The 19,056-nt window shown below is 54.5% G+C and overlaps 1 protein-coding gene across 1 annotated transcript; it reads right to left on the reverse strand.

Annotated features, from left to right (window-relative positions):
- Window positions 1-544: 544 nt before the first annotated feature.
- Window positions 545-15,718, reverse strand: MMD2 (monocyte to macrophage differentiation associated 2; the record flags this gene model as incomplete). The annotated part of the gene is made up of 7 exons (XM_080354269.1): window positions 545-1,262; window positions 1,604-1,673; window positions 2,239-2,340; window positions 2,637-2,711; window positions 2,802-2,962; window positions 3,825-3,906; window positions 15,672-15,718. The coding sequence occupies 7 exons, from the start codon at window positions 15,716-15,718 to the stop codon at window positions 1,059-1,061; spliced, it is 741 nt and encodes a 246-aa protein (XP_080210395.1). The 3' UTR covers window positions 545-1,058.
- Between the last annotated feature and the right edge of the window lie 3,338 nt (window positions 15,719-19,056).

Consider the following 19,056-nt stretch of genomic DNA (forward strand, 5'->3'; position numbering starts at 1 on the left):
GGTGGTTTAAAACCCAAGCATCACTAGGACTACCCCATCACAGCTCACCTCTGAGCATCACACAGTTATGTCTCTTCTCAGGAGTGTCAGAATTCCTCCCAAAAGTGGATTTAAATCTGATACTGAGCTCACCATCAAAATGGGAGCAGAGAAGGAAGGCAGCCTTATGATCCCAGTCCAAGGAGGTTCACTTCCCTCCCTCAAAGACAAAGAAAATCCCCTGATGCAGATGGGCCGACCCCAGCCAGGTGGATGACAGACCTGGATCCCGCCCTGGTCCCCATCAGATGAAGGTATGTGCATGGCAGAGCCTGGGAGCGGGGCTGCCGCTCCAGGGAGGAAATGTCCGGGGGGAGCTCCAAGGGCCCATCTAGTGGGGATGTACCGAGTTGTGCACTTAATACTGACTTAGAGAAAGTGTTTTCCAATGCTCGGGCTCTCTGAAGAGCCCTGGAAGACATTCAAGTTTCAATCTCAGATAAGGCTTTGTTGAATTGGACCTTCCCACCAGGATGGGGGCGGTTGGTGCTGACATGACTTGTGAGGGTTTAGGAGCCCGGGTGGTGCGGGGGTGTCAATGCAGCCCCCTGCCCAGCTGGAGTGGCCACATGCCCAGGCATCCCAGGGGAAAAGGGTCTGGTCTCTCCCCATGCCCTGACACCACCAGTCCCCTGATTGGCTCCAGTAGCCAAACCTAGGGTGTCACTGGCCAGGGGTGTGTGGGGCCAAGGTCCCCACTCCCAAGGGATGCTCAGGTCCAGGTGGATGAGTGGGGCCCCCCAAGGCCTTGGTGAGCGGTCATTCCCCGCCAGCCACCATGTTACAAAACCTTGGCCTAAAAAAATAAGCAGTTCCCGAGGTTAAAAAGAAAAAAAAAACGAAAGATAAATCTGTTTCAAATCAACCTCCAGGCTCTCCTGTCCCAGCGGGAAGGGCACCGGCGGCTGCTGCCCATGGGGTGAGCGGGTGGTTTGGGGTGAGGCCCTGGCGCAGGCTGCCTCCCCGCTCCCCTCCGTGCCCCACGTGCCGGTTTGGTGCAAACAATGTCTTTAAGGCGTCTACCGGGGTGTTTTGGACTCCAGTGTGCTGGGCCGGTAGAGGTACCTCCAAATGGCATAGTAGTGGATGCCAGCTCCGATGGCCACAAAGAGGTGCCAGATGGCGTGGGCGAAGGGGATACGGCCATCGCTTTTGAAGAAGACCATGCCCAGGCAGTAGAAGAAGCCACCGGCCACCAGCTCCGGGAGACCATCCCTGTTGGGCTGAGGACAAGCAGAAAGGCAGGAATCAGTGGTGGCTGTGACACCCTTGCCCTGTCCTCACCGCTCCATCAAGACCAGAAGCATGGCAGGGTGCAGGTAGGGCCCTTGCTCTTCCTTTTGCTACACCATCCTCTCCAGCAAGGCAGTGTGGACGCAGTAGCTCAGCTTTGCTGCTGGAAATGCACATGGTACCTGCTGGGCACCCAAATCACTTGCAAAACTGAGCCAGGGCACGTCATGTTTGGGGATGGTTTTATCCGTCACCAACCTGCTGGAGACAAACCAGCCTCCCTGGGACTTGTCCCTCACACTGAGCCCATGAGTTCTCGGTGTTGGCTTACCATGGAGAGGATGACCAAGGCAGGGAAGAAACCCATGATAACATAGCACACCAGCTCCACCAGCTTGTACCTGGAACCGACAGAGAAGCTGTTTGGAGGCAGGTGCAGAGGGAAAGTTGAGTTTCACGCCTGTAACATCTGCCGCTCTACTATAGGAAGAGGGGTGGTGGTGCCACCACAGCAGGTCCCACGTCCTTGTGCTTGTGCCACACCACTGCAGTGAGGCTGGCACCCTGCTCTGGGGGTGATGGACCCCCACCCTGGTTTGGGAGCTGCTAGCTGAGGGCCAGGTGCTTGAGGCTTTTCGGGAGACATCTGGAGCATTTTGCTTTCTATTTGGTGCCACCATGTGGAAGAAGGAACTCATGGCAGCAGATCTCTGATCTCACGTCCCTGCTCCCGTGTCCCTGCTCCCACATCCCTGCCACCAAAGCTCCTAAAACCAGGGTGCAGATGGGGAAGGATGTGGTCCAAGGAAGACCTATTCTACCAGCTGGCCAGTAGGCTGCCCAAGGACCCTGTATCTATCTGTCTCCATCCCTCTTGCTCTTCCCTACAGCTTGTCACAAGGGACGGGCAGAGCTGAGCTGGGCTCTGTGACACCCAGCAGCATGGGGCCAGGTAGAGGCACTCACCGCTCATGGAAGAAGAAAACGTAGATGGTCCCAATAGACGCCATGATCCAGATGATCCAGCGCATGTGGGAGGCCCAGGGACCCAACTCCCGCAGGTTCAGCCTGCAAGACCCAGGTCTGTAGTGAGTCGGGGTCCAGGGCAGCACCCTAGTTGGGGCTACAGGCAGTGAGAGGGGAAATGCTGCCCTCAGCCCCATGGCTGTCCCACCAAAGGGTCCTCCCAACTTGTAGCTTCAACTTAAAGGGGTTAAAATCTGCAGGATAGGAAGGTTTTGTGGAAAGCGGTACAGCCACAAGCAGAGCCAAAGCTGGAGAAGGAAACACTATTTGTTGGTGCCAGACGGATTTTTTCCTCTCCAGTGGGACCAAATGGTGGCGCCCACACACCAACAACTCACCAGGGAGCGTACGATGCTGCGATGAAGAAGTAGATCACCATCCTATCGAACATGTGCAAGCAGTGCTCCACAGTCCTGCGGGACAGACAGACAGATGGGTCACAGCCTGCAGCACCATGGGCCTCCAGACCTTCTCCCCCTTTCCCAAGCAATCAGGGCTGGTACCTGAGATGCCTCTTCTTCCAGGAGATGGTGTGGAAGATGGTGGAGACAATGAAGAGGCTCGACAAGCCGAAGCCATAGATCCAGGCTGATATAGTTTCCCATCGGTCGTCAGAGAGAATGTAGAGGATGGAGCTGCCAAGGATGCTGGGCAGGATCCAGAACTGGAAGAGAGAAGCAAATCTGTTGTTGACTCTGCATTTCCATTGATGCCTCATCACTGGAGACATCCCAGGCCAGGCTGGACGGGGCTCTGAGCAACCTGAGCTGGGTCAAGGTGTCCCTGCTCATGCCAGGGGACTGGACAAGATGGGACCTTTGAGGGTCCCTTCCAACCCAAACTATTCTATGATTCTGTGATTTTATGATTGAGCAGCTACAATATAGTCTTTGCTTTTCCTTTTAGGGTTTATTTTTTGCTTCTAGTTGAAGCCAACACCCGTGAGGGCCAGGCTGGCTGCCCACGTTGCCCAGGCAGGGTCTCTCCCTGGGTGGTGAAGCTCCAAAGCAGGTTCTCCAGGTGGAGGTAGGCAGGAGGAGGATGGACACCTCTGAGTCATCTCCAGGGATGGGAGAGGAAGCTGTCAGCTCCTGAAAGAAACCCTGATGTGGGGAGCACCTGCTCTGTGGCTGCGTGGGCAACCCCATGGGGCACCTGTCACCATTCGTGCTGTGAAAAACACTCCATTTTCAGAGAGCTTTGCAAAATACTCCCTCTCGACCAATCCCACAGCCAGCTTCCCTTTGGACACGGGGCCATGGTGGGTGAGAGCAAGGAAGATGCACACCAGGTTCCACAGGAACACCTGGGGCACATCTGCCTCATCACAGCCCCAAGACCCTCAGGAGCTGCTCCAGGGCTGAAGACATTTTTAATCATAGAGGCATAGAATCATTCAGGTTGGAAAATACCTTTAAGTTCACGGAGTCCAACCATAAGGACTGGTGTCCTTTGAGGTTCCTCAGGGGACCCGCAGAAAGCTGAGCACTGTCCTCCCTCACCCTGGGACGGGGACAGGGACTCACCGCATGGGTGGCACAATTCGCCGCGTGCTCGTACTCTGTCGGCTGGTACCTGCAGTTGGACGGGACGCGGTGATTCATGAACCTGCAGCGAGAAGCAGGGCAAGAAACACACTCAGGGGATGGCTTTTGGGGGAAAGACCTTTCGGAGGGGCCTGCAAGTGACCCTGGCTTGTCCATCTGTCTGTCCCCAAATGCCAGGACCCCAGGTCTTGCTCTGCTTTGGCGCAGATAAAGCGTTTCCCAGTAGCTGCCTTTGCTGGGAGAGCAGAAGGCAGGAGGTGGCTCTGCCTGCTGCTGCGGGCAGGAGAACAGACAGGGCAGCCCCAGCAGTGAAGGGGACACACGGTGCAGCAGGGGGACCTGCTGCAAGTCCCCAACCCACCCAGCGGTGACACCCTCATGTCACAGCAGTGTGCCTAGCTTCAACAGGGGTATCTCCCATTATACTTTCAGTTTCTGGGTACCACCTGCACCTACCTCCTGCCCATGGGAGCTGTATCCCAGCACAGATTGCTGCAGGGGGCAGCCCCACCACGCTCCCTTGGAAACCTGGGTCTTTATTTCTGTTTCCCTTAGTCCAAGGTATCATCTTGCTCTTGGCTTTCAGAGGAATGTATTGATTTCCCCTGTCAGATCAACACACAGTGATAAAAAATTGTGTTGGGCTTGGCTAGTCTACTGCTAGGTACATAATGCTTTATTAAGAGGCAAGTTGAACGCACACCCATGATAACAGGTCAGAGCAAAGCGCCGCCTTGCTCAGCATCCTTTTCTGGCAGAAGCCAGCAGTGGAGTCTTGGCAAAAGGGAAAAAGAAATGGGCAAATAGAGAGTGATCCTTCCCTGGCTGCTGCTGGTAATCAGGGGTTTAAAGACCTTTTCTGCTGCGGTTCAGGTCAGGACAGCTGCGCTGAGCAGGGCTGCGCTGCCGGACCTGGGTTAATTTGCTTTCTAACCCCATTAGCTCTCGGCTCCGGCACCATCTGCAGCGCGTTTCACAGCTGAGCTGTGCCTGGTGAGGGGGCTGGCAGGACCTTGCTGCTGGGCACAGGGTGACCCCTCGGTCTGGGGCACTGGGAAAGGCAGTAAATGTCCCCTCTCCCTGTCCCCAAGCCATCCACCCCCGAGCAGACTCCTCTGCCATCTCCCGCCTGCTCAGCCCCACTGCATGAGCCTCTATCTGTTAAAAATGAGACAGGATGGATTAAATATTTCAAATAATGAGGATTTGAGTGAGGGGGGGAATGCGGCCACAGCAGGCCTGGGCGTGCGAGGAGCTCCCCAGAAAGCAGCAGTGACAGCCCACATGGGGACCATGTCCCCAGCCCTGCACTGCCTGCTGCCAGACCCCAGCACTGCGAGAAGTGTGGTCATTGTCACCAAAAAGTGGCTTGAATTGAGAGGTGAAAAAAGATGGGATTAAGCTCCCACCACTCTTCAAGTCAAGAACTCGCACTGCGTAAATCCAGGCTTAGCAAGGCTGATGTGGCTGAGAAGCAGCCGGGCATCCCTGTGGTGGTGGCTCTGCCTGGCGTGCCATCGCCTCCATCCCAGGGGACACCAGGGACACCTTCTCCATCCCACTGCTCCGGCCACGAAGGCTGGCCAGGTTCCCTGCACTGGAGCCACGTCCCCCTGGCAGGATGACATTACTGTCCCCAGCGTTGCCAGGAGACTGTCCCCAGCTCCCCTTCGCTCTCTGCTTCCCTTTCTTTTCCCTTTTAATAATAAGAAGCAGGGGGGGTAAGCCCAGACATCCCGCCTGATGTTGCGGTTGCTGAGGAAACGTGTACGAGGCTTTTCCTTTAATTTATTTGTTTTAACAAAGCCCCGTGTGGTCTCCCCTCTGCTCTGGCAGTTGCTGTTCAGAGCAGTAACAGGGAACGGTGGAGGGGCTGGTTCCCACAGCCCCTGCCCGCCAGGGCTGAGTGGTGCATGGACCCTTTGGGAAGGGACGCTGAGGTGCAAATATCCTCCCCGGCTCTGATACAGGGATGGAGAGGCTGGGAACGGCCACCCCATGGCATGAGGTCAAACAGCACATGCGTCCCTGAAGCCCAAAGTCATGCTGGTGCAGCTGCTGCAAGCACCTGCTTGTCCCGGAGGGAGGAATAAATCCAGGAGGATCTTTATTTTGACCTGGGGAGAGATTGCTCTTGTTTTCCTGCCCTGCTTTCTAATAAGCATCATCCTGTTAAGGATGGGAAGTGGAGCATCACAGATGCAGGACCTGGCTGCAAAGTTCTGGGCCGGCACGAGTACAGCAGGGCCCTCCCAGAGCAGCCAACATTGCATTTTGGGGCTTGTTGGGCACATTTTTGTTGTCTTCTGTGCTCAGGAGCAGAGCTGTACAAACAAGCATGGGAGCAGCCGGTGTTTGCACATCTGCTGGCAGGGCAGAATGAGTGCAGGGTTGTTTCCTCACCTTCTCTCCTGGGACTTTATCTCCCAGACCACCCCAGGATGCCAAGTATCCATCCAGCTCATGTCACCATGGGTACACAGGGAGCCCTGTGTCACTCCCAGCCTGCAGAAAGTTGCCGTATCAGTGTGCAAAACCAGCCTCAAACCTGAGCTCCAGCCTGGACAGACGGATGGACATGCTCAGGGAATGCAACTGTTACTCTCATTAGAATTGATGAAAGCCCAGAGCAGCCGAGAGCCGCAGGGGAGGCTGCTGTGTGTTTCCCAGCCCCAGCTCTGTGCAGCGGGGTTCGGAGAAGGGGAATTGCTGGCAGCCAGGCAGAGCTCTGGGGTTTTTCAATGCAAGAAAATAAGGAGAAGAAGGGAAACACCAACCCAAACTGAGATTTGGTCCCCTGCAGCAAGTTTCCTGCCTGACTGGCTGAATCCACAGTCATCGCCAGCTCCATGTCATTGCACCCGCAGGCTTGGGGACACCCTGGCACTGTCCCTGAGGTGGGAGGAGATGAGAGCGGCTTGTCCCCAACAGCCTCCAGCCTACGCTGCCGCCCACCCGGGGACCCAGCAAACCATGATGAGGTGGCTCACTAGGCGTGATGGGTCCGTGAAGCCACAGACAGGTGATTACACACCAGCTGGGCGCTTCAATGCATTTTAGGACTGCAAAGTTCAAAAGACGCAGAAATGTTTAAAAACTCATGGACATCAGGAATACAAGCGTGTTCATTCGCAGGGATGGTGCATGGGAAGCTGAGACCTGAGGGGCTCCCGGCGGCTTTTGCTCCCAATGCTGTGCTGGCAGACACTATATGGTCCAGCTATATGAAGATGGGGGGGCTGGTGGGGGTCCAAGCAAAGGTTATTCAGTGCAGCCCCAGGGGTTTTGCCTGCCCTGCTTGTGCCTGCTTCCCCCTGGCCCCTTTCCCAGGGAGGGAGCCTGAAAAGGGCCGGTACAGCAGGCTCTGGATGGGGAAACAAAGAGCCCCTTGTCCCAGGCAGCCAGGGCAAAGTGCAGAGCCGGCTTCCCAGGCTTGTTCCTTTCTCCTTCTCTTTCTCCCACTCTGTTTTTTTGTGGCTTTGGGGTTTCTTTTTTAAAGACTTTTATCCAAGAACAAAGTTCTGACCTTAAAAATCAGGCAGATCTGCCTGGCTCTTGCTTTGCTGGGGTGGGAGGGAAGAAGGTAAAAAGGGGATTAAATTAAATTATTCCTCGGAGTGCCTCATGTGTGAGGATTTGAGCATCTGAGCTCTTCTGGGGACACCAAGACAACCTGCATCAACCACTGCATTGGCACCTGCTATAAATCAGACTATAGACATGACATGTGGCTGTGTATCTACATATTTAGGAGCTGGGCTCCCCCTGCACATTGCTGAGACTGTGACTGTGGCTGTGACACTTGAAAACCACCACATCCTCTTCAGAACTTGTGAATTAAATGCCAGAATCATGTGTTGCACTATGGGACGGGGGTTTGAAGGAGCAGACGGCATGTCCAAGTTTGTTCCCAGGTGATGTGAATATCCCCAGACTATCTAATCTCTACAAGTTTCACCTGAGAATGGCTTATAAAAGGGCTGGGCTTGCTCAAGCCCTAGTCTAATGCTTTTGGAGGTGGGTTGCTGGTTTGCTGTGTGTTTACTCCTCTGCCCAGGGAACTGTGTTCCCTGCTGGGATGTTCCTGGAGATTTGACTGTAAATCAAGGGGATTTCTCCTTGTGACTGGATGTCATAACTGGGTTTTTTTTTTTTAAGTAATAGATAAGCTGTTGAAGGATTGTATCCTGATGGTGGCTTCTCATCAGAGAGGAAGGCTGGAGAAAGCCTTTGCTGGGTGCTGACCAGCAGTGGTGGTAAGTCCTGCTGGGGTCCTTTATCTTGTCCCTTAGTAGAGCAAGTCGTGCGATGCCTGAAGTGACAGTGAGGGAGCAGATGTGTCCCTGCAGGGCAGACTGGCCCCAGACCCCTCTTCAGTGCATGGTCTGGATTTGCCCTAAAGATCCCAGAGGCTGTACACCCAATGCAGGTGCTGGTGCTTGGACCTCAGGCTTGTGCTCACATGTGGGTTGCTGCAGTGACATCCCTGTGGTCTGGGGCTTGTTGTATGCTCTGCTTCTGACCTGTAATCTGGTAATTCTCCAGCTGTGGTCCCTGCTAAGAGGCTTCATCGCCCTGAGCTCCTCTGTGGATCATAATTAGCTCAGTCCTGGGGAGCTGCATGTGATGATGTGGTGCCAGGGCCCTGAGCGCTGCTCATTAATGGGGTATGATCCCAGGATGCAGGAGATAGAGGAGGACCACAGGGATGTGCTCAGGGCCTCCCCTCAAGTCCAGGGCATCAATTCTGCAACTCAGTGACACAGGAAAGGCTCAGCAGCCCTCCTCTCTCTCTCCTCATGGTTGTACATCCTGGTGTGGAGCCTCCAGACTCTGCAGTACCACAAAGCTACTTTATCCAGTCTGGGAATGCTTGGGAAATCCTGCATTCCCTTTCTATCCATTGACACAGGAGTACTTGCCACTGGGAAGCAGAAATGCAAAGGCTCGGGCTGATGCTGCCCGGCACTGCCATCTGCAGAGCCACCCACACAGGCATGTGCACCCTGTTAAGAGCTGAAGTCTTTATTTCCATGCCTGCCCTTTGGTGTTTGCATGCTCCTACATGAGCATATGGTGCTCCTGGTTTGGAAAGCTGAGCTTTGTGTGCTGTAAGCTCATGAATCTGCTCCCTGAGCTGGGGAAGCAGGGGCAGCCAGGACAAACCTGCTCTGTGGGCTGCTCCTTTGACTCCAGCCCGTCCCATGTGAGGAGCAGCAAGGTGGCAAAGCATTTTGTTTTGCGCTGCTTCCTGGCATCACGCAAAGAGCTGGCAGCTTGGGTAGGGAGCGACTGAGGCAGCAAACTGAAAGGCTTTTCGTCTAAACTAGCATCTCTCACCCCTTCTTATGGGTAAACCAGCAGATCGCCAGATTTCTGGTGTAACCTGCTCAGAAGCCCCTGGTGCAAACTTTGCTTCCACAAAGCAAGTCAAAACAGGATGCAGATTGGATGCTCATGTATCACCTCCTGATTACCCTCATCCTGATTTAACGTGTTCCCAGCACTCTCACATGTGGGGACACCCTGAGCTGGCTGTACACCACAGTCTGAATACCAGGAGAAACACTGAACAAGTCCACTTGCCTACTGAGAGGTGCTCCCAGGCATGGACTACATGCTCAGCTGTGTCCCTGCTGTGTCTGGTCCTGAGATGTCCCCCATGGAGAGACAGGGAAGTCCCCTCCCAGTACAACCTGCTCCCCCAGCAATGGGTACACAAGGGGCTGAGGCTGGCAGGAGGGAATATGCTGATGTTATTTCCCTCACAACACCAAGGGTGACCCAATTCCTGTTCCCATCGAAGACAACCATGGGATGCTCCAAGCCAGGCTAGGCACAAGCGCAGACCATTTCTGCACCCGTGAGAACCCATAAATATCTAGCAGGGCTTGGCTGATGGGTGGAAACTCAGCAGGTAATTCCCAGCAGGGTCATAACTGTCCATATTCCCATCCTCTGTGCAGGGGTATTTATTTTTCCCTCTGGCAGGCTTTCTGCTTTTTATGTGGATGGTATCTCTGAGCCTTCCAAGGTAATTCATGGCCCTGCAACTACAGAAGAGCTGTTTGTTTATTCACAACAGATGGGATTGGTGAGTGTTTCCCAAATTACTTTCTGAGCTGGGACTTCTTGTTTCATTTGGTGCTCATGAGACCTCCAACAACAGCTGATTAGTCATAAAATGACTCCTATGTCCCAGGTGTTTCAAAAATCTTAGGAGGACTGTTTCCAGAACTGAAAATCGTCTATTATTCACAATGTTCTTGTTTGGAAAGTCACTGTGAATGTTCCTTGCTGCCTTGTCAGTGTTGCCCTGAGCACTGGAGCCAGTGGGATTAGTCCTAAGCTGGCTCTGCCAGGTTAAACTCTGCAACAGCCCAAGGAGGGCAGGAGTGAGTGCAACCACTGAGCCCTCTGCCCACTTTGGGACAGTCTGGGGGGCTGGAGCCTTCCCAGCCTCCAACCCTGGCTGCCACCGTCACCGTTAAATTACACGGGCAGGTCGTGGTTTCTCAGATCTGTGAAGTTTCCCCAGAGCATCCCTCAAGAGCCGGAGCTTGGCTCTCATTTGGGATTCCTGGATGCTGCTCAAGTACAAATGATATCTGTAAATTCAGCAAATGCCTCTGGACAATGAATGCACAGAAGGAGAATCGTGCATTTCACCAGTCAGGAAAGCAAATACTAGGATTTCCATTAGTATTTGCAACAGAGCAGGGCTGTGTCTGATGCCGCGGTACCAGCCAGCGCTGCTGAGCGCAGCAGAGCAGGTAACTCCTTGCTCCTGACCTGCTGATCTCTCTCTGCATAAAATCCTTTCCTCAGCAGCAGCAAGCCTGGACTACAGACTTGAACAGGAGCATAAACTCAGAGCAAAACTCTCCTGAAGGTCAGCACTGATCAGCTCAACTCATTGGCATCTGAAGCAAACATCAGGAGTATGACACTCGTGGTATCATGTTATCAGAAGTTGTGGCGTATCACATTGAGCCCATCTGACTCTGGATTTTCATGGCATGAAAATGCTGAGGCTCAATTTCAACTAGAGAACCCCAAATGGAGACCTGAGCTCTGTGTGTTGGATCACACCTCCGCTGTCTTGCTCAGCTCCTGCTCTGAGCATCCATCCCCTGGCAGCACCTCTGGGTACTCAACCAACCTCCTTTTGCAGCTCCAAGAGCAATGACCTGGAATAACAGTTGTGCTCTTTTCCCCTTCCTTTCTATAGGAGCTGTAGTCGGTTTGCATTGCTTTGTGTCGCTGTGGAGCTGGGAGTGTGGGAAGGAGGAGGGGAAACGGCGAGCCTGGGGACAGTCCTGGCACAGCCCCATTTCTCACATTCACTGACCTGCAGTGGCTTGAATTTCCCATGCGTCGTGTTGGCAGCCACCTCGTGAAGCTGGCCATAGCGAGCTGTGCCAAAGAATCACATCGGGCTGACATCCAACACCGGCTGAAGGAGGGAAAAGACCATCGTACGTCCATTTCCCAAGCAGACAAGAGACTGGCCTTCCCCCAGAAGAACAGGGCTTGGATGCTGCTGCGCATCTCCAGGGTGCTGATCCCCACCTGAGCCTGTCCTGCATGGACTCCTGACCCTCCCAAAGGAGAGAAAGGGGCAGTTTGAGGGAGTGTTCCATCTCCAGCCAGCTGTGCAAATGATGCTCTGAGTATTTGTCTTTCGAATACCTGGTTCCAATGATAACTGCACCCTGGGCATCTAAACCTACCTGAGATGAATCCTACTACTCTTATCTTAGAATCATTTGGGTTGGAAGAGATCCTTAAGATTGAGTTCAACCACAACCTCACTCTAGCACTAAATCATGTCCATAAGAAACTAATCTATGCATCTTTTAAACACAGGGATGGTGATTCAACCACTTCCCTGGGCAGCCTGTTCCGGTGCTGATATCCTCTTAAGAGGGTATCTGAGTCAGCCCGGGCTCACAGCGATCAATATTGAATTGGTCAGTGACACCAGGTGATTCTGGTATTTTGGGGGGACTCCTCATTTCTTGGAGCGGTGCTTTTCGCAGCAAGGAGATCTGCTCAGCCGGAGGGCAGCCCAGGAGGTCTTGCTGGGGCTGCTGAGGAGCTCCTGCCTCCTGAGCAGCTCAGAGCCACGATATTGATGCTTGAAAGCATCTCCCTTCTCACCACTTCATCCCACGTGGGCTGTGGGGGAAGCAGGGCTCTTGGAAAGCATCTTGGCGTGTGTGGGAGCAGGCAAGGGCTGCTGGTGCTTTCCTTGTGAAGCAAATGGAGACTTGATCTTCCCGATGCAGTAGCTGTGCTCAGGCTGTCAGCCTGGTGTTGCTTTTTCTTGTGTTTGGGGTCTGAGCACCCCAATGTTTTCTCTCACTCCTATTTCTGCTGGTTCTCCGCTCCTGCCTGGAGGTGCTGGAGGAGGATTCTGTGAAGGTCTCCTTGCTCAGTAATTATGGGTGCAGGGAGTGGTAATGAAGGTGCCTTTCCCTGAACTCAGGATTTGCTTTTGGGCAAATGTAGAGTTCAGATCTCCATCCCCTTGTGCCAGTGAGGAGGTGGCTGTGTCTGCATTGCAGACACTGGACAAGTGAGGACAAGGCTGGACCATGCACCTACAAAGGCCCCTGCTCTCCCTAACCTCCTGCTTCTTATGGACTGGGAAATTAATGTAGATTTTTCTGGCTGCTCCTCTTTCTTACTCTGCACAGGGCAAGACAAGCAAATGCAATAGGATTTAGAGCCTTCTACATGAACAAATCGAATTGTGGCCTGCTATCAGTTAATTAGGATGATTCAGTGCCCTGTGCAGCCTGAAGCTCCAAGCAAACCTCTCTCTCCTGGCGGCTCCGGAGCTGCTGAAGCTGGACACATGCAACAGCTCTCTGCTTGATTGTATTTCTTTTAAATGATGGCTCTGGATGGCAAAAAGTCTGGGAAGCATTTTGTATCCCTGTAGGGAGATCAAGGCTGAATTGTGGCTACATGGGCAGGAGGCACCGGAATGCTGAGCAAAAAGTGGGTCAAAGTGGGGTCAAAGCCAGGGGTGAGGTGGAGGGATCAGTTACTGGCTCATTGTGACCTGGATGATGAGTTTACGTGATGAAGATGCGACTTGCACCCGTCTGTTGCTCTGGGGGGAAACCAGAGATGGGTGAGCTGGGAGGAGGAGAGGAAAGGGTTGGAGGGAGAGTGCGGGAATAACGATCCAGTGGATGGATAAAGCAGGAGGAATCATATCTGCTGCCAGCATCACGGCTGGATTTGGCCTATTGAGGAGGAGATGGCTATTGCTTGCTATGGCTCAGGCTGTGAACAACACAGCCTTGCAGCAACAGCACTTTTTAACTCCTTTTCCCCATGGAAGAGCCTCCTGGACCCCACAGCAGAGCAGAAACCACAGAGAGCCTCATTTATAACCACAACCTGCTTGAGCGGCATCCCTGTTCCCACCATGGAGACAGCCCCCTCCACTTACTTTCTTCCCCTCCACCCCACCCATGATGCTCCATCTCCAAAGCCCAGCCTGGAGGGGTTCAGGGACATTCCGGTGACCCTCCAACCCTGAGTTTTGTCCTGGCATTTCACGAAATGCTGCCGCATTGATCGCTGCCTTTCATCTCTTTGTTCAAAGCCCGGTGCCTTCTCTGCAGCTTTCACACAACAGGTCTTTCATCACCATGCCGTATTTTATTTATTTCTTTTGATGGGTGTATTGATGGCCAAGTTCCTCCTTTCTTGCTCCTTGCAAGAATTAGATAAAAACGACATTAAAAATGAAGCTGTTCCAGGTTTTTCCACCACAAAGGAAACTTTCTGCTATTTTTTTTTCCCAAGGAAGGCCATAAGCAAGAGTTTCTCATCCACTGAAAAGATGTTGCGAGGTGCTTCTGATGCCTTCAAGGGCATGTGCCACCATGAGTCCTGTGGTTCCTGCTCACCCCAGTCCCCATTGTAGAGCCTGGTCCCTCTTGCTTGCAGCCCAGAGAAGCCAACAGAGCATCCCTGACACAGAGGAATAAGCTGCTTTTAGGGTTTCTTTTGGGATATGCCACAGCGGAGCATTTCTGAGGAGAGGAATGCTGCTGTGTGTCGAGCACGGTGAGGATGAGGATTAACTAACTGTTATTTTTAAGCACTAGGCTAAGAGGATCTCTGTGGCGATGCAGGGAGCTCTGGGTTAGCATCACGTGCTGGCAACTGCCTTGGTGTGTCTTGGGGTGAAAGCCAAGGGAGCACCCATCTCATTCTACTCCCCATCCAGCCCCTGGCACCCAGCAAGAAGCAGAGGATGCCCTGTGGACCCGATCCTTCCCACGTTCCACAGCCCCTGCCCCACACATGGGCGCTGTCCCTGCAAGGCACTCTGTAACACCCCATCCCTCTTTAACAAGTTGTGTCTAGAGAACACCACTATGAGATTGGAGCGTCAGTATTTTTGGATAAATCAAGCAACAGGTTGGCAGGTGGGTTCTGCTGGGGGGGCAGGTCCTGCTCTGCTGTTCAGCTCCCAAAGAGCCTCTGCACCATGGGGCAAAGATACAGTTCTCCTGTTCTGGGAGTACAGGACTTCACTCGGTTCCGTCTCCCCCTGGCCCTCTCCTCTGCTTGCCAGCTGGGAAGAACAGCTTTGAATTCTCTGTTTTCTCAAGGAGTTTTGGAGCAGGTGCATTGTGCCAACCTGCTGGGTACCTCCTGCATCTCCCCCAGGCAAAGGTTATTAGGAGACAGTTATGGCATCAAAATGGTCTTTGAGCAGGTACCCATGTTTCAGGCAGCTTTTTGGGGTGCAAGCATGGATTTTTGCTGTGAGACACTTGGAAGGAGAGGAGCTGGTGGTGTGGGGATGGTAGAAGAGAGGTCTCCTGCCCGTAGTCAGCCCAGGCAAACACCCTTCAGGAATGCTCCTGTCTGGAGGAGGCGAGAAACGCCATCACCACTTCTTTCCAGACAAGTTTTTCTCTGATATCTGCCTCTAACAGGACCACTGGGAGTCTGGCAGTGACAGCAGCAGAGATTAATGTGCCCAGGAGCTGTGCCAGCCTGTGGGACCCTCCACAGCCGTGATAACATCCCCACCACAGTCACAGGAAGCAGAGTCTGTTCTTGGTCTACCACTGAGCACCCCCCTGAGCCCTGTCTGGCCGTGCATCGCCCAGCGCTGTGTGATCTGACTCATCCTCAGCCACCCAGCGTGCCATGGGCTGTGGGCGGCTGCTGTCCCCGTGTCACCCACCAGCTTCCCCCGCTAAGAGCCACATCTGATCCTGCAGCAGCGTGCGTGGCCGAGTGCCCTCTGACCTGTGCCCAGCGATCCTCAGGTTTCCCCCTACGCAGGTAACGCCACGAGGTTTCCTACCACACCTGAGCTGTTAAAACAAGTCCCTGCTGCTGCTGGAAAACCTACCTTGGAGGGGGAAAGATCCACCACCAGGTAATACCATGGGAACCCTGTGTATCCACCAGCTCCAGGCTGGGGGAGCCACCCCGAGGGGATGTCACTTGGGTCCAGTGGGACCCTGGGCAACATTGGTCCCTCCACGGAGGTTTTGCAGCCAGTGGTAGGATCTGCCCCCCAGCAATGGGAGGACAACGGTGAAGTTAGACTGAGCAAAAGGCAGCGAGGGCTCCCAAGGATGCTCAGAATTCCTTAAGGATGCAGAAAGGTAGGTAACCTTCTCCCGAAAGCTCAGTCGGCAGCTGCCCCGGGCTTTGGGGCACTCAGCAGGTTTTGAAGGTCCCTTAGGGCTCCCTCCCCGCTGGAGCCGAGCCCGGGGCTGTCCGGGGGCTCCACAAGCACCCGGGGGTCGGGGACCAGCGCACCGACGGCTTTACCTGGCGTAGCGCGTCTTCTGGAAGTCCAGGACCCGGGACACGAACATTTCGGCGGTGCCATGGGGGGGTCCGGCGGCGGCTGCGCAGCCCCGGGCCGGGGGGGCGCGGAAAGTGCCACCCCGGGAGAACCGCAGCAACTCCGCGGGCTCCGGCGGGGCGAGGAGGAGAAGGGGCGGCTGGTCCAGCCCAGCCTGGTCCCGGCCCCTTCCCGCCTCCCCCCTTCCCGGCTGCTCGGGAAAGCGACACGGGGAAAACAAAGGCGACCTCCGGGAAGGGGGAGCCAGCCCCGCTGCCGCCTTCAGATGTGCGAAGAGGAGGAGGAGGAAGAATAAAGGGGGGGGGGGGGGGATCCCGTCCAACTCCACCCGGCCACAGCAACCTGCACGATCTCCCCCAGCCGCCCCGGCAGCTTTAAGCACAGCTAAAAATACTCTCCCCCTCCTCTCCGCCACCCCCGGAGGATCAAATAGCAGCAGATTTGAATTGAAAATGTGATTAAAGCATCGGGGAGGGAAGGAGGGAGGGAGCGGCGGGTACAGGCAGGCTGTCCGCTCCCCCGGCCACACTGCCCACGGCCGGGTCCCCCACGAGGGACACGGCCGGGTCCCCCACGATGTCCCTGCCTGCCCCAGGGCCAGCGCACTCTGGCATCCCTAGGGAGCTGCTTTGTTTGACTTTGCTTTTATTTATTTGATTTTAATGATACTTTTTTTTTTTTCTCCCATTATTTTCCAGAGGCCCTGGCAAGGATGGGCAGCTCTGCCCCAGCCACATCACTGTGGGGTGCCCATGGGTGGGGACATGACTGCCACCAGCATCCCACCATCCCTCCCTGCTCCAGAGAAGGGGGACAAAGCCACACGACAGCAAGGCAAGGACTCAAATTCCCAGGATCCTCACCCTATTTCCATCCTAAGCCTTCACCCCTTCATCCCCTACATCACCCAGGGAGTGTCTTACAGGAGGTGGCGTCCGGATGTTGGTTGGGCAGCTCAGAGAAGGGCTGGAAAAGACAATAGGGGCTTTTCTGCAGGGAAGTGGGCATCACCCGTGCCCACCCTGTGCCAGAGGCTACAGGCACATTCAGGTCAGCAGCTAAGGGACAAGAAAGGTGATGTAAGGCCAGCAGGAACTGGAGGAAGAGAGCCCTTGTCTCCCCAGTGCAACCTCTTGTCCTGATGCTGTAACAGCCTTGACGGGAGGAAGGTGGAACAGCCGAGGACATCTCAGTTTCCATGGGAAATCACACACAGCTTCCGAAAGACAAAACAGACAATTAAGAAGTCCCATAATTCAAGGCACAAATTAGTCCTGGCACCCTCTGCAACCACTTCCAAAAAACAGCTCGTCCCCCAGGGGATGCAAAAGGGGTGATGCTCCAGGCACCTGCTGTATTGCGGGGTGTCCTCAACACACACAAGAAGCACCCCAGTTTCCCATCATGGATGGAAGATGCTGTTGGGGACCAGGCTGGCAGTGGGATCCAGGAGGTACAGGAGGAACAGAATAAGTCCCATCCTTGGTAGGACCTTCCCGGTGTATGTGGGACAGCCAAGTCCTGGCTGAGAGCGGCAGGTCCAAGCTGAGATGCAGGGTGAGATCATCTCCAAAAACCTCTCCCACACTCTGCCACTTAGAGGGGAAGATTTTTTCCAAGTTCCTTCCCCAGCCTTCAAGATGACGAGGCTTTGGCAAAGGCTATTTCGTGATGCTTGTGCCCTGCTTTACCTTTTTCTGAGCCTGAATAGAGGATGGAGAGAAAAAGGGCGATAAACCACGTTTATCAAAATGACCTCCACCCCTGAAGCCCCCAGCCCGCAGCCGGCTATGCTGGCAAGGGACACCTGAAGTAAACCATCAGTCCTGAAATAGATCTGTCTCAGGGGGCAAAAGGCAAATTGAATGAAAAATAAGTTACTATTTTTGAAGCCTGGATCCAGTTGTTATGGCAACCAAAGCCTTGCGCATCGTGCTGGGGAATGGCTCCAGCCCCAGCGCTGTCTCCAAATCCTGCAGCTGGAGAATCGCAGGCAGCCAGGAGCTGCTTGCAGGTGGGACATGGAGATGTCCATGCTCACACCACCTGTACCCTGCCAGGACATGTCCTCTTCCTGAGTGACAGCTCCCCTTGCGTCCTTGCTTTTCTTTCCTCCTCCATCCCCAGTGCTCTACCCACCTTCCTGCAAATATCTGAGTAATTGTAATGACATTAAGGAGAGTTTCCAAGATTCAGGGGTACTTTGAATGCAGTGACATTTTCATAATGTCACCAACACGGGGGTGGGTCTTGCAGAGGTTTTCTTTAGAGGAGGAATGGGTCAGGAAGACCATGTCTGCTTCCTCCCCAAAATGTACAAAATCCCAAACCCTGCAGGAGTCCCATAGCTGGAGACACCTGTGTGCATTGTCCCACACCCCCGGTGATGGGTCTCAATGGGATCCTGGCTGTGAAGGGTGTTGATATCTGTGCCTTTTGGGGGGCGGCACTGGGCTCTCCTGGCAGCACATGCTGTAATTGTGTTTCCCCAGGGAGGGATATTTTCCTGTGCATTAAGCTGCTGGAGCCAGAAGGTAAGAAAAGAGATAATTTGAGCTTAAAATCTCCCCAAGGGAAAAGAAACTTTAGATGTGTAGGAGGAGTTACAGGATGCGGGGATAGGAGGTGGCTCCATCACCCCCACTGCTATACCTGCATCATTCACGAACCCTCCCAGATGAGCTGGCCCCAGGGGTATGAACCCAAACACCTTGTGCTCTCCAAAATGCCCCCTTTTCAGGACAAAGCCCTTAATTTCAATGCAGTTTCCAGACAGTTCAGTTGTCTTTTTTTGTCTCCAGTTTATTTGATCTCCCCACTACCCACCCCTGGGATTTGGTGGAGCCTGTGATTCCCCTTGTTCTGAAATTGCCTTCTGCCCACGCCTGGCTGTCCTGCCAGCTGGGGAACCCCAAAAGGCCAGTGCACCCCTGGCCATGACAAGGCCATTGCACTGGGGTGTGATGTCCCTAGAACAGCCTGTGCCTGGTGTCTCCTGCGGTCCCATCTGCCGAGCCTTGGAGACCTCCCGTGGTACAAAGCAGAACTGCAGAGGCGCCGGCGAGCGGGGACCGTGACACGGTCTGTGGGGATCGTGACAGTGACGTGGCGGCCGCGGTCAAGGCCGAGGACAGCGGGGACGTTACTGAGTTGGCGACCGTCGCTTGCACTTTGAGCCTCCCATCCAGCCGCCGACCCCGGCAAGCCCTGCTTAGCTTCAGAGCGCCGCCGCCCGCCCGCCCTTTCTGCCCAATTTCGGCGCCACCGCCCGTGCGCATGCGCGGCCCCGCCTCTCCCGTGGGCGGGCGCACGCGTGGTGGCGGTACGGTGGCCGGGAGGAGGGGGCGG

The sequence above is a fragment of the Nesoenas mayeri genome (assembly GCF_963082525.1).
Source record: "Nesoenas mayeri genome assembly, chromosome: 15".
Taxonomy (NCBI): Eukaryota; Metazoa; Chordata; class Aves; order Columbiformes; family Columbidae; genus Nesoenas; species Nesoenas mayeri.